At 40.2% G+C, this 26,574-nt stretch overlaps 2 protein-coding genes across 3 annotated transcripts; one reads left to right on the top strand and one right to left on the bottom strand.

Moving 5' to 3' along the window:
- Positions 1-1,033: 1,033 nt before the first annotated feature.
- On the bottom strand, positions 1,034-10,052 carry stradb (STE20 related adaptor beta). Of its 2 annotated transcripts, XM_015003103.2 has the most exons (13): positions 9,786-10,052; positions 8,935-9,019; positions 8,745-8,811; positions 7,484-7,564; positions 6,480-6,582; positions 6,275-6,396; positions 4,670-4,778; positions 4,433-4,556; positions 4,188-4,359; positions 3,084-3,188; positions 2,754-3,010; positions 2,623-2,665; positions 1,034-1,981 (listed from the first exon to the last, which is right to left on the bottom strand). In XM_015003103.2, exons 3-13 carry the CDS (start codon positions 8,754-8,756, stop codon positions 1,817-1,819), a joined length of 1,293 nt encoding a protein of 430 aa, XP_014858589.2. In that variant the 5' UTR covers positions 8,757-8,811; positions 8,935-9,019; positions 9,786-10,052; the 3' UTR covers positions 1,034-1,816. The 2 variants fall into 2 exon arrangements, with proteins under 2 accessions (XP_014858589.2, XP_014858592.2); XM_015003106.2 differs by lacking the exon at positions 8,745-8,811.
- Positions 10,053-10,748: 696 nt separating this feature from the next.
- Positions 10,749-25,991, top strand: trak2 (trafficking protein, kinesin binding 2). The gene is made up of 17 exons (XM_015003097.2): positions 10,749-10,941; positions 13,321-13,511; positions 14,843-15,034; positions 17,862-17,921; positions 18,269-18,345; positions 18,417-18,533; positions 19,142-19,360; positions 19,447-19,525; positions 19,637-19,767; positions 19,853-19,927; positions 20,011-20,148; positions 20,235-20,314; positions 20,913-21,053; positions 21,129-21,427; positions 22,372-22,857; positions 22,936-23,035; positions 23,164-25,991. The coding sequence occupies exons 2-17, from the start codon at positions 13,457-13,459 to the stop codon at positions 23,945-23,947; spliced, it is 3,033 nt and encodes a 1,010-aa protein (XP_014858583.2). The 5' UTR covers positions 10,749-10,941; positions 13,321-13,456; the 3' UTR covers positions 23,948-25,991.
- Positions 25,992-26,574: the final 583 nt, after the last annotated feature.

Below are 26,574 nucleotides of genomic sequence, written 5' to 3'. Positions count from 1 at the left end.
ATTACAATTAATTTTAAATTATTACAAACATACTTATTTCAACCAAATTACGAATTCATTTCAAAGTACCACTTTTAGTCTTCCAAGCTAAATTACTTTGAGTACGTCGTCTACTCTATATCATAACTGTAATCTTATTTTGGTAAACCACATGAGGCTATTGCGAGCTATAAATATTCCACCTTTCTAAAGTGCTAATCTACTCAAATAAACCGGGCTTGGCGTTCAACTGTTGTTTATTCAAAAGAGGGAATAAATTTACAAGTGAATAACTGGGAAAAGTTATTTTTAAAGCGCACCCTATTTGCGACACATGGTGATGTTTTACGGTGTCGATGTGGATCTTCGTGTTTGCTAAGAACAGGATTTGGTTTCTGAATCTTTGTCGCCCTCTTGAGGAATTAAAAAGTACTGCTTCGTTTGGAAGATGTGCAGATGTGTCATTTAAAGGGACAGGTCAGATTTTTTGTTGTTGGAATAGTTAATCGTTTACATCCCGTGAAGTAAACGCAGCACACTTTTCATAAAACCTATATAATATTAACACTTGTTTTATTTGTCACAGGAAACTCAAATTTTCATGAACCGTTTAAAGTTTAAACGTTTTTAATGTAAAATATGGCTGAGCTATGGAGCGAAGCTTGTCCAACTTTACGAAAAACCCTGATCTGCTGGTGAAACTTTTACTTTTAAAGAGAATTACCTTAGATTGCATAACAACCAAAAGTCAAGGCACCTTACTCCCATTGAGTTTTGAGTATTTTGCATGTTTTTCCAATCCTGTGGGAAGAGTAGGAAACAGAAAACTTATATCTGAATTTTTCTTAAGAAAATAAAAGCATACATTTTTAGTTTTAAAGCAGGATTAATTATTTCCACTTTTGTAATAAATTGCTCTCACTCAAAAAAAGAAAAAAAAACTAGCTTCAAATTCCCTCAAAATGTTTTCTCATCAGAAATGTATTCATAAGTAATAAATTAAAACAAACTAAGCTCGCATTGGAAAAGAACCACTCAGGAATAACAGCAAGCATGGGAATAAAAACATATATATCGATATTGTACCATTAATAATACAAGTAAGGCTTATACAGCTACCATGTTTGATATGTACTGTAACTCACAGTTCTCATACACAGCACGCTTAATCACAGTTACAAAGAATTCACCAGATCCTATTAAAAACAAAGGCATTGCTGGATAAGTGGTTGAAGAGCACAGTAGGAACATTTTATGTAGACCAGGACAGGGAAGACTAATGATTCCTAACTGCTACACTAGCTTAGCACTAGATACAGCACATTTATTGCTCTTGTGCCTTTTTAGAGCACAGTTAAACCCCCATGTTGTAAAGTTTACACACAAGAACATACAGCAGAAAGAGGATTACAAGGCTGGATCTAGTTGTGTTGAGAATGACTTCATAAAAACACCGTTTTCTCCTTCGATGCAATAAGAAACCTGTTGTTTTATGTACCTCAATACTTCATATTCACAGCTGGAACACATGAATCCACAATAAACATGTAACAGTGGCCCTTTCTTTGCAGAATGTGTCACGATTATTAGTGTGCTGACTCGTTTTAAAGATATAATTACTAAAGATTTATATATTTGAGCAGCTTCTGTAAGTCCAGTACTTTCACAGTTGGCTCACGCCAAAATCTATCCATCAGACAAACAGATACAAAAAGGAAAAACAAATTATAAAATTATACAAAAAGGCTCAGACTGTTGGGTTAATATTAATAATACAAACTAAAAAAGCACAGTAGAGCATGGCCTTGCTTTTCTTTGATTGTCTGTATTTGGGTTGCTAGTCGGAGAAATCCCACACAGCCTCTGGAGGCTCGGCGGTGGCTGATGGCGGAGCGGGACGCGTGGGGCCCGGCGGGCTGGACACGGGTCGGTCCTCAGGGCAGGAGAGGGGCACTGCTGGGTACATCAAACTGAGGAAAGAGTCTCCGGTGTGCCGCTTCACCTGGAACACAGCAGGAAAATGTCTGATGCTGCTACCGCCAGAAAAAAGCATTTCAGGTCAAAAATTAACCACCACATTGTTTTACTGACCAGAGTTTTATGCTTGAGTAAAAGTTAATACTTAAATGACAGAAAATGTACTTAAGATTTTATTTTTTGTTTAATAAACCATGACACCACCACTACTATGCTTCAGAATACGAAGAGTTCTTACGCAAGATTTAAATCTTGACTTTGCACAGTAATAAACAATATTTGTTGAACAGGCGACTCAACTGATCAAAACAATCATTTAATGATTAAGAATTACATCATCAGACAGAGCAAAATATAGTTATGTGGAAATGTTAGTATTTTAAAAATGAAAATAATTTAAATAAATACCAAAATCAGGCAAAATAAACTTTTTTCCAAATCAGTTTCTTTCAATAAAAACATTATGAAAGTAACAAAAACTGCAGGTGTGTTTTTGGTTGAAACATGTTGGTTTTTCATTCGGTGGGTAGAAAATACAGAAACTTTACTCAAGTAAGAAAAGCGATACTTTATCATTTAATTACTCAAGTAAAAGTAATTTTTTTTTCAAAAAGTTACTCAAGTAAATGTATCCCGGCTCTGACCTGAGTGTTCATGACATCATACCTGCTTGAAGAAGGCGTGGCTCAACAGTTCAGAAGCTGACGGCCTGTAAAAGGAAAAGTTTTGTTATCATTTTTGCCGCCGTGTTTAATAACCGTAACGTAGCAGCCGGCCGGCGGCGCCTCGGTAACGACCTGCGCTCCGGCTGCTGCTGCAGGCACAGCTGGACCAGGCTGTGCAGCGTCGCCGAGTGGTTTTTGGGCCCCGGGCTCTGCGGCCGGTCGGTGGGCGGCGCGGTGGCGCTGTGCGTCAGGCTCCCGGTGGCCACGCTCTCCCCTATGCCGGAGTCCACCCCGGAGCGGGACACCTTCAAGCCGCCCAGCTCGCCCAGTGGGAAGGGAGCCACGTCCAGCAGGCAGCAGTGGGAGCCGCGCAGCTTCTGAAGCAGCATCTGATCGAGACGGTCAGACGGTTTAGTGGCGGCAGGCTTAAACTCACGCGCGGCTCAGGAGGGAGGTGGTTACCTGAGTGGGCGGCATGTCCTGGAAGGGCACCCTGCCACTCACCAGCTCACAGGCTACGATTCCCAAACTGTAGATGTCCGACTTCACGCCGTAACCATGCAGGTCCTACTGAGGACAAAACCACAGGGAAACAGTACTGCTCAACGTAAGACTGAAACATGCAGGGAATAAAACCAGGCTGCTCTGTGATCCAGACCAAATTAGCTTCAAAAACATTTAAAATCCAGTTTTATTGCAGTGATTAAAATAAATTAATCTACTGGATGTAATGAGTTCCAGAAGCTGATATGCACTGGTTCTTATTTCTCCATGTTGCAAATAGGAGTGCACCAATTCATGCTTTCTGATCTTTAATTCTGATTTTTTTTTTTATATACATCTCCGGAAAAAATGAAGAGACTGCTGCACTGAACCCCAATGAAAACCTCTGAACTCTTCCCGAGTTAAAACATTTGTATTGTTATTTCTAAACGGACATGAACTTGTTTGAAGTATGAAAGCACTGCATCCTTTTTGTTATTTTGACAATTTATCATTTCTCTGCAAGTAAACACTACATTTTTCCTTAAAATTTCAGAGACATGTTGTCAGTAGTTCATAGAATAAAAGAACAATGTTCATTTTACTCAAACATGGACCTATAAAAAGTAAAATCAGAAACAACTGATCATTTCAAGTGACTGTAAATAACTGAAACTGTCCGGCATTATAAGGTCACAACACACCTTCAATGTTCCAAACTTATTTTATTGAAAAACATTTAAAAAATATACAACAAACAACACAAACTGACTTTAACATTTTCTTGCACTACAAAGCAAAAATAAATGCAACAGCTTTGAATCTTATTTAAAATAATATCAGTTTTACGTTCAAAAATAAGGAAATCAGTGCACTCTGATCTATAAATGGCAGCTTTTTTATCTTTTGTGTCGTTTTCTGGAAGCTTCGTAAAACACAGTTGCAATTATTCAGCCGCTTTTACTAAAGTCTACACAGTCTAGTCAAAGTCTGCCCCACTAAAACCCAGTAATACACTGGAATCAGTGGCTTTCCCATAATAAAAAGTAAAAACATTAAAGGAGTGTGAATATTTTTCCTGACCTGTCGCAGCAGCTCTGGGCTGAGCCAGGGCAGCAGCGCCGGGCTGTGGTGCGGCATGTCGAACACGGCCCTCATCCTCTTCCCGTCGCGCATCATGCTGTGGACGCTGTGGAGGCCCGACAGGTAGACCCGGCCCTCCTCTGACAGCAGGATGTGACTGGCCTTCACCCCGCTGACCAGACAACACCAACACATGGAGACATTTACAAACACTAACAAAAGCGACGTGCCTCTGGCCCACTGACCGGTGAACGTAGCCCATCCGATGCAGGTAGTCCAGCGCTTTCAGGACGCCGTGCAGCAGGTAGGCGATCAGGGACTCACTCATTCCATCGGGGAAAAATGTTCTAAGTAAGGCGTCTGCAGAGCCTGCAGGGGAAAAACGGAGAATAATCTGAACTCCTAAATTACTTAAACCGCTTAGGCATGCATGGAGCTTTGATGGGAGATGAAACCATGGAAGGAAGAGCGTTGCGGCTAACCGTAGGCCATGAGGGGCGTCAGCACCCACAGCTGGCAGGACGAGCAGAACACCAGGCGGGACGTCAGCAGGTTGGAGTGACGGAAGAGCCGGGAGAGAAGAACCTCGTTCTGCGGTGGGAGACATGAACTAACATGAAAACACGTTCATGTTGGTTATTAAACACTTTATTATGTAAGGAGAGGACGCCAAGAGGTTATTTAATTTAGGAGAGAAGAAGGGAAAGAAGTTTAAACAACCGTGGGTTGATGTGAGGAAGTAATCGCTCCCCTGACATCGTTTTGGAGAAATCTTGTCTTATTCCTCTTTGTGAAATTGATTAATTTCAGCCACAGTGGAGGATTTTCCAATCTGAACTTGTTTAATGTGAGGCTAGAGCTTATTAAAATTCATACTTTGACTAGGCCAGAGCCATGTTTCAAAGATTTTAGCAGCATAGAAATAACAACAGAAAACACAAAAATGCTCAAGTCATGTTAAAAAAAACCCAAACAACATTTAATAACAGTCTACATATCTCCTATAGTTGTATATAACGGCTTTCAATGAGATTTTCTTGAGTTATTTTCTAAGATCATTTTGCCTGCTTCATGTTGACAATCAGGTTCTATTTAAATGATTTCTTAATTTTACATTGTGGCAAAAATCAGGTATGGATGTGGCTGATGATACTGATTATTGTTGATCAATTATTTTGTAATTTAACAAGTGAGAAACTACAATTTCACAAAAGATCAAATTTGTTTAGATTTCTCCTTTGCCTTAGAAAATTAGTTAAAATTAGTTTAATGATCTGAAACATTTAAGAAAACAAAAGTTAAAAAGAAGCAATTTGTTTTGATTATAAATTAATCCACTACTTTAGAAAATACCATTGATTCATACATTTAACTAATGAGACAAAAATGTGCAACACACTAGCATTTTGCTAAAAGCTTTTTCTTCTACTAGTTAGGATCCTCTTCTTAGTGGTGTCAGACCAGAATATGCAAGGTCTAGCGCGCACACCTCCAGATTGTGCATTAGCAGATACGTTTTTTTTTGTTTTGTTTTTTTGAATAGGAGAAGGCAGATTTATAAAAAAAAAACAAAACTAAAAAACATATGCAACAGTTTATATTGGTTTTAGAAAATATAATTTTACAATAATCTCAGCACAACTTCTAAAAATTTGCTTCAGACTTCAGTAACTTTGTGTTCTTGAAAACTTTAGCAGATCTGAATGAAATGACAGTTCATAATGCTAACCTCTGGAAACTAAAACTAGAAGACTAGAACTGAAACGCATCACAAAATGACTGTCTCACAATCAAGTTTTTAAGAATGATTCATTTTCCCAGCATTTTCCTGAGTACAGAGTTAGTTTGGTTTGTGGTTCTGTTGTGAACTGAGCTGAATGTTAGCGCTTTGTGAGGGTTAAGGTCATGTCACGTTAAAAAAACAAAACAAACAAAAAAACACCCAACCTCCTAATTTGATCCCTAAAATCAGCTGAAATAACAGACGTAGGTTCTGCAACCCTGCTTTAGAGTTACAAAGATTGTTACACATATTGAACAAAATCACATTCTGCTTCTGAAGAGAAAGAAAGAAAATCTGAGTCTACCATGAGCTGCAGCAGCTCCTCCTCTGTACATTCGTCCAGGTTGGTTTGCTTGACGGCCACCAGCTGGCCGGTCGGGATGTGTCGCGCCATGCTCACCTGGCTCAGGTTATTGAACCCTTTACCTGCGATACAAGGTCAAACCTCTCCATCATTCCTTTAAGACACACAGTTAAGGTCTTGTACTATATTGTGTGGGTGGCCTCACCCAGCTCGGTCAGCAGCTGGTAATGGGCCGGCTCAGGCGACAGCCCCGTGATGTCATCGCCGCCGGCCGGGCCTTGGAGGGTGTATTCAGAACCGTCGCAGCTCTGCAGGGCATCCAATGAAAAACTGAGCGTACAAACCATCCGTTTGATTATTCTGTTAAATTTAAGAATAAACCGCATCTCCAAGGCAACCACAAATGTTGATGAAATATTTTGTTTATAGAGACTTCGAACTGCTTTTTATTTATGGTTTCGTCTGTGTTTAGTTTTAATTTCCTTTTTATTTATTTATTTATGTTTTCGTGTTTCATTTTGGATATTTAAAACATCTTCCTGCACCAGTGTGAAATGTTCTGTACAAATTTAAAGTTCGTTAGCCTTTGAGAAGGTGTACTTGCATTATTTTTGCATATATTATATTTATTATCTTTTTTATTTAAAATTACAAAACTACATAAAATTAAAACATCACAATATTATCAGACAGGAGAGAAAAACAAATAAAACCCAGAAAAATAAACTTCGATGTCACAAACATATTAAGTGTATTATTATGCAATTATCAGTAAATTACTTGAAATGGTTTAAAAAAATAGCAATATTATCAATATGTGACATTTATCGTCTAGTAAAATGCTTGAGTCTCCATGTTGGATCGTTTCCCTGCTCCCAGCAGGTGGCGCTGTAACACAAAAAGCAGCAGAGTGAAGCAGTGCAGGGGGGATGCTTGCAGGTTCTGGTGATGCAGGGAGCAAAGAGGAAACTTCCCCTCTGCATTACATCACCGCAGGAACATGGCCTTGGCAGTACATGATTTATTATTATTATTAAGTAGTTAATAATAAGTATTAATCATGAACTACTGCATTAGGGATGTAGAGGATAATGTTAAGGAAAGGATGTGCTTCCAGCTTGATATCTCCCTGAAAAAGTATTCAAGTTTGAGGGGAGTGAATACTTTTGCAAGGCTTTCATCTCTAAGCTGATGATGTCGGCTACTGACCCGAAACTGGTGGCTGGTGTCTTCATAGCGCTCCTCTATGTCCATGGGCTGGACCTGAGAGTGGGATATGCAGGAACAGTCCTGGGGAGGGGGGTGGAGGAGCAGAGGTGAGACATGCCCATACAGGAGGAAGAGGAGGAGGAGGAGGAGGAGGAGGAAACAAAGAGGCAGCAAGCATCAGGAAACATGGCGCACCAACGCATCCATGGGCGACGATGTGATATGAGGCAACAGAAAGGGAACCGGATGATGTGACTAAAGAGTCGATGAACGTGTGAACAGATGAACCTGCTAACACCATACAGCTCACTTTTTAGGTATCAGGATGAAAATAAACGCCTTAAAACGACCTTAGAATCCTTCAAATAAACATTTTATTATATTATTACAGTTTAATAACAAAAAAAATACATTTTAAAGGAGTAAGCAGGAGGTCTGTCACAAAAAATAATCAATTAATAACATGATGAATTAAAACAAGCTCAACTGTTTGGTGATTTGGTCTCAACTAGCCCTTTATTTAAAGGACAATTTTGTTTACAGTGACTCCATAATTCATTTTATTTTTTGTTTTGTTTATTTATTTTGGATATTTAAAATGTCTTCCAGTTCCAGTGTTAAATGTTCATCTGAGTTTAAAGTTCATTGATATTTTATTACAATTATATCACTAGAAAATGGTGTCAAAACAACAATATTATTATTTATCGCAATAACTTCTAGGACAATTTATCGATTTATCTTCCAGTATATATGCTTCATTTTTGTTTTCACAAACACCAGATAAAGAAGAAAAGGATAATGTGCAATGTTTATTTTATTTTTTTTTTACTTAAGTTGTTTCTACAAATCTGTGTCTGTGGTTTATTGTGAGAAATATAGAAGTCACCATCCAAAAATTAGGGGAAAAAAGGAAGTGGGAGCCACTTTAATAAAAGCAAGAGTTCTGGTAATTACCTTATAGCAGGAAATGTTGCTCTGAATTAAAACTAAAAAATCCACAAAAGCAGAAACAGCACAATACAAACTTTCACCAGCGATAACATGCATACTGCACAGAAACATAAAACTTGGATGATATAAAGCAGATGCCAGCGGAGTGATGATGGCGCCCAAATCAAGTTTTGCTTTGTTCAATCCTGCTGAATTCAGTTTTTTTTTTTTTTTTTTTTATTATTTAATCTCCTGAATTTCTAGTTTTGCTAAGTCACAGCAGAAACGCACGACGGGAAAAGAAATCCATGCTGCTTGTTGGTCTTACCAAGAAAGACATGGAGTCCTTTTGGCGAAGGTGAAGTGACCGACTTTTTCATTCATTCGCTCAAGAGCTGCAGGGGTCCGATGGTGACAGAGGGAGACAGCAGGATGAGGCGTGGCGGTGAAGCATGACACACACGGAGGAAACTCCAGGATGAGCAGCAGGCCGGATCCGTCAGCCTGCTGGAGCTTACCTGGCTACATCAGCTGATCTTTAGCTCCAAGGAAACTCGATTCACCAGCAGACGTCCATGACGAGTGGGGATCTCAGACGGATTCCTGGAAAACAGAGTGGTACATTAAAGCTGCACTGATTGCTCAAAGTGCCACAATTTAACGTACAATAACTTGTTACCTAATTGTGCATGCTTAATTAAATAAAACTGGAAATACAGTGTTGAAAAGTAATGTTAAATTAAGTTAATATACACAAATAACTAATAATCTGCTAAAACAGCTGTGTGAAGGATGATTTATTTCCTTCCCATTTAATGAAGTGATGAGATTCTGGATTTCTCACTTCAACTAAAAGGGAATTTTACAAGTAAAAACACCAGGAAATAATCAATAATCTAATAGTGTATTTTTATGCATTTTCTTTTTGTAAATTACTGTGGAACAGTCAATAAAACTAGGCAGCAAAAAGCTAACTTAATGATTTCAAAGCTTAATGGAGGATTTCCATATTTAAATTGATGTATTTAAATGATATATAGGAAATTTGTAACTATTTGATGCATCTTTTAAGCCATTTACCAAGTTAAAGCACGTTTTATTCAAATACTGTGCTGAAAAGGCTGTGTTTTAGTCCACGATAATGGCTGTGTTTGCAGAAATGTAATATTAAACATTCATTCCATGATACAAAAGACCAATTAAAATAGCCAGTTTGTATGTTTATACCAGTAACCAGACTGGGAGTTGTAGTTGTTGCAGATATCTGTGTAAACAGTTGCTGCACTGCGCTAACACAGGTTACTTTTCTTATAGTTTTCTTCTTTACTTTCAATTGTCTGAGGTAAGAAAACCAAAACAGTCTGCTTACCTTCACCTCCCGATGGCGCTTCGACATAAACAACTTAAAGACACAAAGGGACGTCGGTCAGTCTGCACGACGTGTCTTTTATACGCTCCATGCTGCGCCGTTCCTTCTCCAGATTAGAATAGCGCTACGTAAAAACCTAATATTCACATAAATGTTGGAAAATAACAAAAAGACAGCTTCCTTTGGGCAGACTTTTAATTTGACACTGATAACCGGCGCTTGATTGAGGCGTGATTGGGTTTGACCGTCGCCATTAGATGATGATGGCTGCTGTGAAACGCCTTCTCTTTTCCTCCGGACAGAGATGAAGTTAGCGTCCGATTCGTAGGTTTCTGTTTGGTTCAAAACTAAAGGACTATTCCGCTGCATTTGATAACTCCACCTAGTTAAAAACAGTGACTTATCTTAAAACGTGTTCAGTTTCTAATCAAATTGGGCCTTGAAATCACATATTTTAAGTTTTAACATATTAAATAAAGGATTCACAAAGTACTAGTTTGATATTTAACATTATAAATAGTTGTGGCTTCTAAATATGGCTGCAGACAGACAAAGGGAAAAGAACAGCTAACAAAATCATTCTTTTTAATTTTCAAACTGTAAACAAAACTTTCATTTATATAGTTCATCATTCACAGAGAAAAAATCTGTCCAGGTTTAACTTGTCTAAAGCAACATGATCATACACACTCAAAATTTAAATAAATATAATAAACAAATCAAAAAGTGCCACATTTTTCTCTTAATTTGTAATGGGAGTTAGAAAGTCTTTTTATGTTTCAGACCTACTGATTTTACAGATTTCTTTTCTACAGAAGTCCGAACACTTTGCTTTTTTTTCCATTAAAATATGAGTTTGTTGAACAGGTAAAAGAAGAATATGCAATTAAATTTGGTAGCCGTCTGAGTATTTCTGGTTGAGCATGACATTTTTTGATCCTATGGGGAAAAGTTTAGATACCAATGGTTTTACAGCAAACACAGAAGTGGTAAATGTAGCGGAATGTTCCTTTAGTCAAAAGCCCAAATATGGAGTTTTGACTCGCAGGCCAACTTCATTGTCATCCTTCTTCTCCATTGTTTGATGCTTCGCTAAACGGATCTCTAAGCGTGTATCGTTGGAATATCCCATGCAGTGGAAGTTTATTGACACCGGGTAAGTTTGACCATGACTGAAATGCTGCTGTAAACATAAATCAGGTTGTAATCTTTTTTTTTTTTTTTGAGCTCGCGGAGGAGCTGCTCGCTGACGCAACGGTTAGAAGCTGTCATCGAAGCGCACGAGACAGAATAGCGTTAGGCTAACGGGAAGAGCTTCATACTGTTTTTATCGCACAACTGTTGCCTATTTTGGTTATTATGGCAATAATGGCATACTCTCTGTTAAATATCTAAATATATGTATTTAATAACAAATCGGTGAACGCATCTCTATAGACGCATTAAACTGACAAAATAAAGGCATACCGCAAGGCTTTTATTTTAAAGTAGAAGCATTTAATATTCTCTATATCTCAAAATAAAACAGTTGCTTGGAAATAATTATGTATTATAAACGGGTGTTAAATCAAAGTAGTTGTTTCCAGAGGCGGATTTAGTCATAGCGGGGTCCTGTAATGGGGCCCCGGCTTCCCTTTTTTCACTCCTAATTAACCAACAACACCTGTTTGTAGCTTATTGTTGTTTCATAATACAACTAGATCTTGACTTCAACAATGTTAATTAACTACAGGAGCAAAAACAACTTTGCTAAAGTAAATACAACTTTCAAATTATTTAAGAAACTAGCCGAGTTTACCTTGCCTTAAGTGAAGGTAATAATCCCTGTGTTAACTCACAAGTTATCTAAAATCAACTAAGTTTATTTTAGAAAGCAGAGTTAATTTTAGCTTACTGCACCAAGATCAGATTTCTTCCTGTAAATCACTGTAATGGACCCCATCAGACAACATGATGTAGGCTGAAGGATCTAAACAGATACTGACAAATACTAGCAAAACACATGGCTCGTATTAGAGCCATTATCCACAACTAGAGAAAGCATGGAACAGTGGTAAACCTTCACAAGACTGGCCATCTAACCAAAATTACTCCAAGAGTGCATCCATGACTCATCCAGAAAGTCACAAAAGAACCCAACATCCAAAACACTGTAGGCCTCACTTGCCCCAGTTAAGGTTAGACAAAAAACTAAATCTGAAAATCCCCTGATGTCTAAGCATCTGTTTTTGACCTTAACTACAAGCTTGCTTGGGTTACTCAACAGGACCATGATCCAAAGCACTAAATAACCAACAGTAAAACAGAATAAATGCTTTTTAGTGGTCTAGGCAAAGTGTATGTCCTTAAACATGTAACTCATGGTTGAAATTTGATAAACGTGGCCAAGTTACAACAATTGTACAAAGAAGAAAGGGCCAGAATCCCCCCACAGTGATGTAAAATACTCATTAGTTATATTAGTATTAAGATGGGAGGTTATTAGCTGGGGCTCCAGGGAGTTGCCCACCTTTGTGTAATTAAGTCCAACTTCATCACCCATTGTAAATCCCACGCTCGTTGTTGCTGGAGTTCCAGATGACGGCTTTAACCTCAGTTTGTACTTCATTATTAACATGTTGCCATCTTCCACTGCTGTGTCGGCTCTGTGTCACTTTGCATCGCCTGCTGAATGCAGATTAGATGTGATGGGATGTGAAAAGCGAAGTAAGCAGCTGGGACTTGAGCCGCTGGCTGTGGTTTTACGGTCTCGGTAACGTCGCCTCTGGTTAGTAGCAGGTCACTTTTGTGTCTGTTTGTGGTTGGGAGCCGACATTAAGCTTTTAATTTCTTTGGGTTTCATAAACATTATGAAGAGAGCGGTGTTGGCGTAGCGGTCTGTGTCAGCCTCAGTCGAGGCATGACTCACAGGTCCCGGCTTTTTAAATCACGGAAACAGGAAGCATGTATTTGAAGAGCTACGGCGAGTAGGAACATAATGGATCCTGAATCTATTTACTGGGACACTGAAGGGCTGCTGCAAGGAGCGACGGAAATCTCAACAATCAGAGATCCTATGGTTTCAAATTCCAAAGTTTGGGATTTCTGGATAAAAATTTCCAGACTGTAAGGTTGTGTGCGAAACATCTGCCTTAATCTCTTTTATGACCCCAGCTGTTTCAGGTTTACTGTTGTGTAACCAGACCTTGACCAAGGACTCTTGTCCTTCCAATGGCCTGATTCCTGCTACTCAGAACCTACAAAGATGCACAAGGCTGCAGCTATAAAAATAAATTAAACTGAGCTCAATAATTTACATTTTTATGATTTATTGTTTTTCTCTTTTCTTTGTTTTTCTACCAAAAACTGGGTGACAAAAATCTTCAGTTTGGCGTTTTGGTCTCAACTATCCCGTTTAGTTTGGATAATTTTTTACAGTTGGTTATGAGGCTGTGGCACTAATTTCTCCTGACTTTCAGAAATGCCTTCTCCTAATCTGTAGGTCAGAATGTCTTGAAACCGCTGTGTAATCCTCCGATTGTTCACTCTGTTGCAGGTGAAGGTGTTCATGAGGTCACGGCCCATCAGCGCAGCACCAGGATGTGATGTCACGGCAGTAGCTGCCTGCCTGTCTTGTCCAGCTTTGTGTTTTTTGGGAGAGGGGCCCCTCGCTCCCACCCAGAGGACAGGACATGTTTGAAGCGAAACCCCGGACGGTGGAGAAGAAGGAGTCGAGCACGGAAACAGGTCAGGAATTATTATTTTTGCTTGGTTTGACTGATTTACATATGAGAGAGAATAAAATCTTGTTTTGTACATATTTTAATGTTTCTGACCTCAGATTAGCGGGTATAAAATATGTTTCTGCCCCGCCTCCCCTCAGTGCAGTATGCCGAGTCTCTGGGCCAGATGCTATTGTTAGCTCGTGTCCCAGTAAACCACATATTTGCTCAAGTGGAAGGTCATTGACTAGTACAGTACCAGACCCAAGAGAGCACACCCACACTGATTCACATAAACTCCATAGCAACAACACAAACGTACTTCCTGTTGCTCTACAGAAGCTGGAGCTTCTTCTTTTTGTGAACAAATTATGGCCTGTTAGGTGTTGGAGACTTAATTTAGGTTACACCAGTTTAATTAGGCAAACAGAAACTGTACAAAGGCAATGACAAATGCAAAATGTCTGCTTTAGAGCCAGTGTTTGGTTTTCCCAAAGTAGGTTGCTATGGTAACATGGTAGCACTACAAAATCACGGTTGTAATGGTACTGTGTGTCACTGCTGTAATTTGATAAAAATGTGGAGACATGGTGAGAAAAACCATTCATCTAACAGCTTAGTCATACATCTAAAAGAACTGCATTATGGGTAATGTTGTTGGTTTAAACTGAAGAGTGTTTTTCAAAGGGTGGTTAAAATTAGCAATGGTGTGATTTTTCGCTTCTGAAGGCGAGATAAAACGCAATATTTGTTTTCACAAATAGAATAATCACTCCAGAAATATGTGTTCATATCGATATACACATACTTTTGAAAAACGTATCATGATATAAGTGTTTCATATCAGTTGATATCACTAATGGTTGATTTTTTTTTTTTTTGTTTTAAATATCTGAAATCTACAGTTTTAAACAGCCAAGAGGTAAAACTTAAAACTGCTGCTACTCAAGTTACTCAACAGGTTGTTGCTAGGTAACCACAAGTTACTCAACTTGTGGTTACCTAGCATCCACAAGTTGCTAGATAACTAGAAACTTGTGGTTGCTAGGTAACCACAAGTTACTCAATAGGTTGTTGCTAGGTAACAAAAGAGCGAGTGAGTCAGCTGATTCCACCAACATTTCTCAACTAATTGTGAAAGCGACTAAAGCTTTTCTTATGCCTACGTTTCCCAGAATTCTGTGCAGTTCAGTGAACATTCCATCAGATGTTTCATCTATTGATATTGGTCACGTGTTTATCGCGATACATAGTTATTGATTTATTGCCCAGCTGTAGGTGCTGCTCCTTGCATTTTGTAATTCTGAGTAGATTTTGATATTGGAAGCGTGATCAGGATGTGTTCCTGGTTTCCAGATGAAGGACTGGGCAGCAGCGGGAGGCACTACACCTCCAGCTCCCTGGGCTCGTGTTCGGCCGGGTCCGGCTCCCTCTACCTGTCCGACAGTCAGGACTGGGTGGTTTCCCCCAGCTGCTCTCCAGACGAAGCCCCCACACAGATCAGCTCCATCACTCCAATGCTGGCCGAAGAGACTCTGCGCTACATGAGTAAGACTGCATCCGGCTTTTCTTCCAACCACTGTGAGTGTGTGTGTGTGAACTAAAGAGGAATGCACTGACCTCACCAGAGGGACGCACAGAGGCCAGAGTCACGAGACAGAGTCTAACTGGGGGGAGTTGGGTGAAAGTGGGACAGTAGGGAAGGAACACGGATAATGCCGGGTTTAAACGTCCAAAATGAGGAGGAGTACGATGCCGACGCTGTGGAAGGTGAGCCGTTAGCATGCTGCTGCTTCCTTGTATGTGTTCAATTTGTCAGCAAGGTCAGGGAGGGCGCTGCATGGAAATGGTTTGCTCCTGAGAAAGGAAGCAGGGAAATCTCAAACTTTGTTTGCTCTCCAATCAAGCAAGTGGTGGTATGCAGGAAGTGAGTTACCAGTCAAAGAGACAACTTCCTGTTTTCTTCACAAATGCAACAACTGCACATTCTGCATCAAAACTGTTTTGAAATGCAGTTGGCAATAAAACCAGTGAATAAAAACTGCAAAATTACAAATTAGGCAGTCTGAACTGAAGATCCATGTAACATTTTTAAGTACAGAGTTTTTATTACAGCTTGCTCCGACTATTAATAGCTCTGAAAGGAGGTCCGGTGTGCTATCAACGAACAGACACGAAGAAAACGACTTCTGAACTATATTTAGAAAGCATCACTTCTAATTAATACACAGCCTTATTAAAATATTCACTAATTTGTCTTTACTAGTGTCATTTTTGCCAAGAGCAAAAGTTGGAAGTAGGTTCTCTGATTTGATGATTCGGACTGAAAACATGCTAGAATGGCCTAGTCAAAGCATAGTCATAAATCCATTGAAGAATCTGTGGCAAAATTTAAAAACGAAAGTAGAGTTGAAGCAAGGGCTCACTGATGAATCAACCCTGATTTTCTGTAATTTTGAAACTGAAACTGATCTTATCTGGTCTTAAAATTAGCTACTGTCCCATTTTTTTTCTGCTGAGAGAAAGGGAAACTTTTCAGATTAAAAAAATAGAAATCGGGATTGGTAGGTCAGGCTTTTAAAGATCGGTGATCAGTCAGAGCTGCAATCGGTTCACCCAAACAGCATCTGCAGGGAAAAGTTTAACCCTGTTTCAAAACAAACCATAATTTGACCCCATTTTACGACCTGATAATTATTTATACTGCCCTTTCCACTTTCCTCTACATTCCAGTTAGTTTATTGGTACCAAAGGTCCAACCAGGCGTCAACCGTTGTGCTGTGTGAAACTCATAAATGTCAAAGCAACGCAGCTCGTTAAGCAAGAAACTGTTGAGTTATGCAATTCACTGTGGCCAGAGTCCAGCCATCTTTATTCACTGGAACTTAAGAAGTAAACGCGAGATTAAACATGATCAAAACCAGACCATGGATGTGCATCGCCTTGACCACAGCGACATGCTCCAGCCGCGAGGTAAACAGATATGTGTGAGCGCATGCTGCGGCCATCTTTCGAGGTTATTTTCAGCCGGTCGGACCCAGAGGCTCGGATTACCGAACGGCGCTCTCATCTGATTTAATCTGCTTTTATTACAAAGGATAGGAGAGCTGATCCGCTGCCCCACTTTGTCCTTAATCATTACTTTCTATTATCGTTTAGCTAAAACTGTGTCAGTTGTGCTAATATACGGTCATGTTTGCACTTTAAATCAAAGGAAATGATTATAGTGCTCAAGTCCAGCGTTGTTGGAGTGTGAAGCTGCTGCTTGTCTTTAAACAGGTGGAGCTGGGGGAGCTGTCTGTGCAGCGCTGCTGACTCTCGCTCAGGTGCTAACAGCAGATCGGACTAATGAGTAGAACCTCAGAGCTCCAGAACGCTAACGTGGTTTATTAAAGCTTCTGCTTCCACTCCTCGTTTCTTCTCGTTCGTTTCTTCTTTCTGCCCAACAAGTCTCCTTTTAAAGGTTGATTCAACAGTGCTTTGCAGAAGTCCTAGATTTTACGAACCGGGAAAGGTTTAGCGGAAGGACAACGTCTGCTCTCTTTGTTCAGAAACAAAACTGAAAAGTGTGGCGTACATTTGTACCTTTTGGTGCACTTACAGCTGCAAATGTTGTGAACTCCCCATCTGTTTTCATTCATGTTAGATTTCGTCCATGTTTTTGTTGTTCCCTTAGATGACCTGCGACAAACTACAAGTCAAACTTCTTCCGATTCATAAACTATTTTCCGGTTTGTCGCAATTCTGCACTACTTTGTTTGGCTGTCACATCAAACCCCAGAGTTGGGTAGTAACTAGTTACATTTACTTGAATACCTTTTTTGGAAAAAAAAAAAAAAAAAAAAAAAAAGGTTTTAGGAGTATTTTTACTACACTGTTTACTTGAGTGATTTTATTACTAAATATCTCTACTTTTACTTGAGTAAAATTTCTGGATTTTATACCCACTGAATGAAAAACAAACATGTTTTAACCAAAAATCCACAAGACAGACACACACCTGCAGTTTTTGTTAAAGTTTATAAGTTTTTTATTGATTTGGAAAAATTTTATTTTGCCTGATTTTGTTACATGAATTATTGTCATTTTCATCCTTAAAATACCAAAATTTCCACTTAACTTTATAATTTGGTCCATCTGATTGTGTAATTTTGAAATATTAAATGATTGATAATTTGGTCAGTCACTCAGTACTTGAGAAGACTTTCTACCAAATACTTTTATACTCTTATTTGAGTAAAAATCCTGGTTAAAAATCTGTCAAATCCTGATTAAAATACATTAAAGCTCATAGTTGTAACGTGTTGAATACTTTTGCAAAGCACTGCTTTCTTCTTAAACTGTACCGTCTTTTTTCCCTTCTCTCTCTCTCTAGCTTATCTTGCTTTGGAGCCCTCTCCTTACTCCCATCCCGGCTCTCAGAGCCTCTCCAAAGGTATCCCTCTCTCCCCTTCCTGCCTCCTGTTACTCTGAAACTTTCTAATTTAACATCGTTGTGAAAGTGGCTTTGCTTTCCCTGCACTTGGAGCCATTTTTTGCCTTCTGCCTGTAGAGAACAGGAGGAAATGCACTTAGATCTGTTTGGTGTGTCTTTTATTTGGGTGTGTTGCGAGTAGACAGAACCTTTTGGTAAATAGAAAGTAGCATGCTAGCCATTCCTAAAGTTTGGAGTGAAACTGGTTTTATTTTGAGGTGCATGAGTGTAAGTTTTGGTTGCATGTGCATGCTAGATGACGTGGAAGCTAGCTTACAGTGATTTTTAAAAAGCTTTTTCTGCCTCAGTCCTCAGTGCCGATCGAGTCGAGCAGATGACCAAAACCTACAATGACATCGAAGTGGTCACCCATCTTTTGGCTGAGGTAGATATCCCTGGATGACAAACATTTGTCAGCCAGTAACCGTAGTAACCTCCTGCGTTCTTATTGGACAGCGAGACAGAGATCTGGAGCTTGCGGCTCGGATTGGTCAGTCTCTTCTGCAGAGAAACCACCTGCTGCAGGAACGAAACGACGCCGTGGAGGAGCAGCTGGCGCAGGCAGTGGACCAGGTAACTCATTACAAATTATGGCACTGGAAATCATAACGTTTAGAGAATGAGTCTCCACATTTACGTCATAAAGGAACTAAATGATTGAACTACAGAATTATTTAATCAGTTTGTTTTTTTAACCTCATTACACATAGAAGCCACATAAATCTCAAATAACAGCAACATAGTTTAAATTTAAAGTTTCCCAAAAGGCTTATTTGAGATGAAAATGAAACCTTTTAGCCACAAAGGATAGAACAAACCTACATCTTTCTAAGAATACAATTCCCATGTTGATGCATGGTGGTGGCAGTATCATGCTGCTTGTATGTGAATGACTTTTGCTTATTTTCAATTTTTTTTCGGCATGTTTCAGTTCACCCAGCAGTGGAAATTAAATGTACATAACAGTTTCATCTGCATAAAACATGCTTGAAACTTACAAAATGGCCATAAAATTTTAACTTTTTATTTTGTTTAACCCAGCTCCAAACAGGAGTTTAAAGTTTAAGCTGAAATCTGGTTAAGATTATGTCTCTAGAAAGAAATGGAGCAAAATTTTCAAATTCAAATAAAATATTTGACTAAATTTGTCCAGTCAAATTACAAGGTTTTCTACATTCCAGGTTCACCAGCTGCAGCATGAGCTAAACAAGAAGGATGAACTGCTCCGGATCGTGGCCAGCGCCTCGGAGGAGGGGGAGCACGACCCCACCGTGTCGACCCCGCAGCAGCCGCCCCAGCTGCTGGGGGGGGCTGCCGCCGTCGCTGCGCTCGGCCAGCTGGAGCAGCTGCAGAACAAACTGGAGGAGCTGGAGGAGGAGAACCTGGCACTCAGGTCTGAGGTACGGAGCTCCGAACGTGGAAAAATTAAAGAATTAAATGAATAAAAATTGTAGATTTGTTCCAAAAGACAGTGTTTTTCTTCCAGGCATGTCAGCTGAAGCGAGACACCATGACATACGAGGAGAAGGAGCAGCAGCTGGTCAGCGACTGCGTCAAAGAACTGCGTGAGTCGGCATTGATCTAAACTATTCAGTTATAGATGCATTTATATTTGTTTGATTGTTTCAGACACTGTGGTGGCTGAACCTCGTACTGATGCATCTTCCTCCTCACAGGCGAGTCCAACAGTCAGATGGTGTCTCTAACAGATGAACTGTCTCAGAAGAACGAAGAGCTGCTCAGACACCAGGAGGAAATCGCTCAGCTGCTTTCTCAGATTGTGGAGCTGCAACACAGAGTGAAGGAGGTGAGAGCGCCTGGATTTTAGAAGCCTAACCCACATAACGACCAAAAACTGGAGTAAAGACGTGCTCTCTGTTGGTTCTCTGAAGCTGGCTCTGGAGAAAGAAGAGCTGAGGATCCACCTCCAGGCCTCCAAAGATGCTCAGAGACAGCTGACAGCAGAGGTACACATCCAATTTTGTGTTCGCATTAGTGTTGCAAATATTTTAACTTTGTAAGTTAATCCTGTGTTTTTTCGCTCTGGCAGCTGAACGAGCTGGCAGAGAGGAACGCAGAGTGTGTGGAAATGCTCCACGAGTCGCAGGACGAGATCAGAGACCTGCGCAGTAGAAGCAGTCCCTCCTCCGGGATGCGACGACATCTTTCATACGGCCTCTTCCCCATGGTAAGAAAACGACTTCCAAATCAGACATTATTATACATGTAAAAATGATTTTAGTTGGTCGATTTAGGAAATCTTATCCCAAACAGGAATCGTTGGCAGCAGAGATCGAGGGTTCAATGAGGAGAGAGCTGAGCATCGATGAGGAAACAGCCTTTCAAGACCAAAGGTTGCCTTTCTGAATATTTATTATACTTACAACTCTTTATTTCAAGCATTTTAAGCTTTAAGACATAAAATGTATGTAACTGTGTCATCTGCATATATTAGAAATGTGCTCTGCTCTGTACAGTTTCTAGAAAACAATGGTTTTGATTTAGAGAGATTGAAGGTCTTGCACTAAATGTAGCGAAACAAACCGAGTGAAATGAAAATGTCAACATGTAGTGGCTGGTTGGTGCCAGGAAGACACAGGAATTTGCAATCTTATATTTTGAAGATTTGTTTTAAAGAAGTGGGGGGTTTTTTCTTGAAAAATTTGAGAATGCTGAAGTGAAGCAGTGTTTGGTTTTTAAACAATCCTGCGGTTTTAGTGTGATGCTCAGGAGGAGTGCAGCAGATGTCACGGTCAGACAGTAGGGAAGTCCCATCAGACAGTCAGTTCCCAAAATCACACACAACAAAAAAATAAAAAAAACTTGGAAAAGTTCAGTCCAACCCTGCCAGACGGTGCACAGGGTTAAATAGATTACTTGTAACAACGTCATCTGCATATAGTCGACGTTTACAAATAAGAAAAAAAAAACGTTTTTATTTTTCCCTGTCAGAATTTCTCAAAAGAGAGTCTTCCAAACAGTCCGCTCGGTCAACGCCTCAGCATCTCGCGCTGCTTTGGCTACCCCGCCCATCCCCGGTTCTGGACAGAGTTCTCTAGTGATGACCGCCCAACCTTTCCAGTCAGCACAAGGGTAAGAAACCTGTATCTGACCTACAGTCAAGACATAATGACATATCCTAAGTCGGGATGTATATCTTGTTTGCAGGGACGAGGTACAAATGGGAAAGCCAGGACTACCACGAGGAAATGACCTCACCAAAGCTCTCCATCGACTCTCTTTAAGGCGGCAGAACTTCCTGTCTGAGCGTCAGTTCTTCCAGGCGGAGCGTGAGAAGAAACTGCAGAATCAGACGGGGGAAGAAGCCTACGGCGAGGGCAGCGACTGCAGCTCCCCGATGGGCAGCGTGCTCTCCTCCTTTTCCAACCTCTCCGATCTCACAGTCGGCTCCACCGTTTTTAAAACCTTCCTGCCGGAGAAGCTTCAGATCGTCAAACCAATGGAGGGTAATGTTTCCACTGTCGCTATTTATCAAAAGAAAATTTACGTTCTAATAAAATTTTTTAACAAATAATGTATTTTCTACTCTTTCATGCGAATACTGACGTGTGAAATAGAGACATTGAAACAGAGTTTTGGCTATTTATTTTTTATGTTTTAAGCTAGTTTTAGCTTGACTTGCCATGTAAAAAAGTGATTTTGATTTAAATAGGCTTGTTTTTCATTCTTTTACATTAGCTTCAAATCTCAGAAATAATTATCTATATTTTTACTTTTCTCATAAATATTTGTTCAGAAAGTTTTTAGCTTACTCATTTTTGTATTTATACAAAAATGAATAAGCTTATTTAAAACAACAATTTAAAATGAGCTGAATTACATTAGCTTGATTATGCTAACTGGCTAGTGAGCAAAGATCACAATTTAGGAAACTGCTATTTAAAACAGTGGCCATGTTATTAATTAATAGATGTTGGTTCAGACATTTTAATCACTTTTTGAGCTAAATGTCAAAGTTTGCATCGTAACTTTAGCTTGTGAGCTGTTTAGTTTTTACTTCAAAATATAAAAGTATTCCCTACACTTAACTTATTTTTGTGTAATGTTAAAGCCTTATTCCAAACTTAAAATTCTATACACAAAATGTCATAATGACTAAATATAAATTTTAACATTTTTGGAGGCTTTGCTCACCTTTGATAGCGTTACGGCATCTGGTTGTCTTCAGGTTTTCTTCATGGGTTCAGTCAAATATGGTGGGCAGCATCGGTACCAAGAGATTTTTAGGTTTTTAAAAAAATCGATTGGAAATCCAGACCCACCAGTCTACTCAAGGAAACTGATTGTTCCTGAAACTGTGTGGCTCTACAGACAAATTCTTCCTTGTTTAGTTTCTGCTCCAATATGCACTGTCCTTTCCAAATTTAGATCACGTTATGTTTGTCCTCAGGCTCCCTGACGCTTCATCACTGGCAGCAGCTTGCCCAGCCTCACCTGGCCACCATCTTAGACCCGCACCCTGGGGTTGTGACGAAGGGTTTCAGACCCCTTGCTCAGGATGCCATGTTCCAGCTGTCAGACATGGAGGAAGACGAGGAGGCTGAAGAGCACAGAGAGACTGCTGCCCTTGAGAAAGGAACAGCCGAAAAGGGTAAAGAGGAGCTGGATGAGGAAGAGGAGGAATGCGGGATAACCTTCAACGTACGCTGTTCATCCACACCCGAGGACAGAAACCGTCCTGTTGCACCTCTCCCCTCGATCCGATCAACATCACCTGGAGCGCCTTCCACTTCCTCCTTTGTCCCTTCGGACCTCTGTTTGACACCCAATCACGTCACAGAGAAATCCAACCAATTGGCTCTCCCTATTCCAGGAGCATCTACAACTACTGTCCAATCACAAAGTAGAGCTTCCACTTCAACAACATCTTCTTGTGGTACAGTTCTTAAAATGTTAAGACTTTAATGCGACACCATCACTGTGAGATTTTCTCATGAGTTTGTTTTGTGTTTAGTCCAAAACCCAGGAAAGAGTCAGAGCTCCACCTTCTCGACCTACACCTTCACAACCTGTCGTATTCTCCACCCTACTGACATCACACAGGTCACACCAAGGTAAGCCAACTTTAGACTGTGACAAAGAAAATAAGGTAAAACATCAGATTTGGAAGCGCTGTTTTGAGAGAGAAGTTGAGATAACTCTAAATTCAATGTCATTTTCTTGACTTCTTTGTGTTTTCCAGCTCTCAGTCGTCCATTTCAGCCAACACGCCCAGCTCCATGAGAACGGGTCCCAGTACTCCGGTAACTCCCTGCAGGCTGAGTTTGGGCGACTCCTTCCCGCCTCGACGCCCTCCAGCTCCCCCATGTGGTCTGGCCAAACTGGTCCTAGAGAGAGGTATTTCTGCACAAGTTTCCACTGATGTACCCTCCCCATTGCCCAGATCTGCTCCAAGGCAACCCCTGTTGCGACTCATGCCAAGCACACCGCCCAACTCCCCCTCTCACTCTCCCACTCCCTCGCCCTTGCCTACGGAGCCTCGCCAACATCCGTCTGACAATTTTCTAGCCTCGCGGCCTGCAGAGCTTTTTCTCCAAGATGTGTACGGGTTGAATCTGGGCCGAGCCCCACATCCTGACCTGCCCAGCCCTTCCCAGGAAACCCCCAGCCTCTCCTCTTGTTCTAAGCCAGGCCGCGACAAGGCCAACCCACTCAGCGTTAGTCTGGTGGAAAGACTTCGTCGTTTGGGGTTCACTAAGGTCCTGCACAATTCAGAGTCTGACACTCCAGTGCCACACCAAGAGTCTGCCACGTTTGTGTCGGCAGGCGGTGGAAGTCTGATGGACGGCCTGCGGCGCAATCAGAGTCTCCCGGCGATGATTGGCGCCAGAGCAGGTAGTAAGTCAACCGGACATCCTCCTCATCCGACCTCCCTGGCTATCCCCCCGCCACCTTGGGGAAACCTTAAAGAACGACGCCGGCATCTTGCCTCCATCTCGCACCCTCCAAGAAGTTCAAAACACTAAAGGAAGGAGCCACACATCGCTAACACCTCCACTTACTCCATTTCCTTTCTGCCTTTTGGAGAGAGGAGTCAGGGAATCAGCAGGATGAACAGTCCCTCCTTTTCATGACGCCGGTTGAAAGCACAATTGAACTCAACTGTTTTTAGTGATGCTGAGTTTTCTCAATGTACTCATCCGACATGACGCTTGGCCTTAGCTTGACTCTTGCGTTGGGTTTGCATTTCAGTAATTCTCGTGAGACTCTGGATGTTCAGGTGCAACTGGAAGCAGGATTCCTTCGTAGTCAGAAAAAGGTCTGGAATTTGACCTCAGTATCTTCCCAAGTCAGGATAATTTGAGGAAATAAACAGTTCGGAAACTTTTTTTTTTCTGCAGACCAGACTTTATTCCCAATCCTAATATCTAAAGATTCTTTCTCCTTTTTACTGAATACTCTCTTTTCATTTCCTCCTTTCTGCATAAATTTCTTTTTATTTTGTATCCTTTTCCCCTCCTTGTATCTGTCGCCTCCTTTTTACCTTTTTTCCTGTATTTTCTGTAAAATCAATGAACGTTGGCGTGTTTATGTTTTAAAATGAAGGTAAACTTTGAAAGTTGAGCCTGGAAAAGTATGAAACTTCTCCAGTAAAGTCATAGGAATCCTGTGAGGGAGTAAGTAAAGTAAACTTGTAAGTGTCTGAGGGTTTGTGGAAGTCGATGAGAAAGAACAAGGAAAATGTTGTGAAAGAAAGAAAGTTTGTTTTTGTTGGATAATTAGGGAAAGCGGTGACCCAACTGAACAACTGAGCATCCAGAGTCTCGCTGTTCCAAGGGCTTGTTCTGTAATCAGCAAGAAGAACTGTAGAGCAATATCATCCCAGCCTATAACCCCGTAAATGCTGATTATGTCTGCTTCTAGAAAGACGAGCCTCTGGTGTCGGTGGAAGAGCGATCCTACTTGCTTTTATTACTTAGGCGCCAGCTAGAAGGCTTAAAGCATAACATAAAACTGCCAGTCTAATCCTGTAGTCCAGCCATGCCTGTAAACATACCAGTGTTGGGTTTATTTTTACTGTTAATATACCTTAACTTTTCCGTCCGTGTGGTGTGGCAAAAGCATCTGCATGAAAAGCAACATTGCCTACATGTCCCAGCATGCATCTGGAGAAAAGGTTAAAGCAAGGCTAAAACCAAAATAGACGAAATTTTAAAAATAGGGAAGGAGTAATGGGGTGTGGGAGGGATCCGTTTTTCTTCAGGTTTTTGTGTTTTGTGTGTTTTTATGAATATGAGGCCTTAAATAGAGGCAAGCACTGTTTTCAATAAAGTTTGTTGCTATGTTTTAGTTGCACTTAGTCGGTTCTGGGGATCATTGCTGAACTAACCTGAACATATTTGATTTTTCTCAGAAGTCAATTCAGACTAAAGGGAAAGGGAAATGCAGTACCAACATTGGCCAGCAGGTGGGAGCATTTCCCACCTAGAAAGTACTTGAAATCAGCCATGTTCCTAAAATGCCTAAACATTAAGTCGTATCTGCTCTTTTGTTTTATAGCTAACCTTTACCGACATCTATATTTAAATCCTGACATTAATGAAAACATGTCTGGTAACAATATAAGCTAATAATTTAACTAATGTTGCATTTTTTTTCCACATAGAGGGAATTCATGTGTATGTGAAAAAAACTATTTTTGTTAAAAATAAATATTTCAGGCTTGTATATGTTTGAGTAAGCATTGTGAAAAGGAGAAAATGACATATGATTGAGGCATGAGTATTTTCATTTTTTCCTTGTAAAATTAACAGTTTGGCTTTGTGGCTTTTGATGGATTAACCTTCTAAAATATAAACAACTTACTGGTGTTTCCCAGCTGTAATCAGGATCCTATGTTGTCTCTTTTGTAAAATAAAGCTACTGAAATTAAAATGTCTGGTTTATTATGAGGTTTGATTGGGGATGTTGTGTAGGAACTTAAGATAAAAGGTGTAAAGTAGGCCTGTCACGATAAATTTTGCTGAGCGATTGTCTAAAAAATTACTGCAATAAACAATATTGTTTTAAGACCTTTTGACACTGATTTAATGGAAATGACTAATAATGCATGTGATTTCCTGCCATAGATATACACTTTATTTTCAAAAGAACACAAACAAAAACAAAATGGATTCTCAGTCTCCATTAACAAAAAACATACTTGAATAAAAAGTAAACATGAAGCCAAAGTGGAAATAAATACTGCATTCAACCAAGAGTGCAGATTATGAAGTCTGTATACTATATTGCCCTTCAGTAATCACTAGATTTAAATAGAGAAGATGGGCACATCCGACTACCTGATATTAAAATTGGTTAACTGGACTTGTAGCCATTATTTTGGGCTACAAGTCCAAAATAATGGCTGTGCGGCTGGACACCACACGGCACGATCGAACCCGATCGAATCGTTATACCTAGGATTTCTGTCGGCTAAAGTGTGGTCTCAGGTTTTGAAAATGGGCCGACAACTTGTGTAATGTGCGCTGGACATTACACTAAGGAAATTGGAAGGGAGGGTCAGTGGAGAACACCGGAGTTGAGCCTTTTTTCATTCAGTGTCATCAAAAGAAAGAAAAAAAAAGGCAGGAAGAGATGATAAAGCCGATAA

Source organism: Poecilia mexicana, unplaced genomic scaffold, assembly GCF_051168715.1.
Source record: "Poecilia mexicana isolate PSO_F unplaced genomic scaffold, ASM5116871v1 scaffold_2, whole genome shotgun sequence".
Lineage (NCBI taxonomy): Eukaryota > Metazoa > Chordata > Actinopteri > Cyprinodontiformes > Poeciliidae > Poecilia > Poecilia mexicana.
The sequence above is the reverse complement of the archived record's forward strand: the minus strand, read 5'-3'. Positions and strand labels throughout refer to the sequence as shown.

What these genes read in the sequence shown, in the direction of transcription:
- stradb (XM_015003103.2), bottom strand. An exon ending in ACACCAGCCACCAGTTTCGG is followed by an intron (nt 6,583 to 7,483) that starts GTCAGTAGCCGA and finishes GATGCCCTGCAG; the next exon opens with AGCTGCGACGGTTCTGAATA. An exon ending in AGGACATGCCGCCCACTCAG is followed by an intron (nt 3,011 to 3,083) that starts GTAACCACCTCC and finishes CGTCTCGATCAG; the next exon opens with ATGCTGCTTCAGAAGCTGCG.
- trak2 (XM_015003097.2), top strand. Translation starts at nt 13,457, where the DNA reads ATGTTTGAAGCGAAACCCCGGACGGTGGAGAAGAAGGAGTCGAGCACG. An exon ending in GATCGTCAAACCAATGGAGG is followed by an intron (nt 21,428 to 22,371) that starts GTAATGTTTCCA and finishes GTTTGTCCTCAG; the next exon opens with GCTCCCTGACGCTTCATCAC. An exon ending in TTCAACAACATCTTCTTGTG is followed by an intron (nt 22,858 to 22,935) that starts GTACAGTTCTTA and finishes TTTTGTGTTTAG; the next exon opens with TCCAAAACCCAGGAAAGAGT.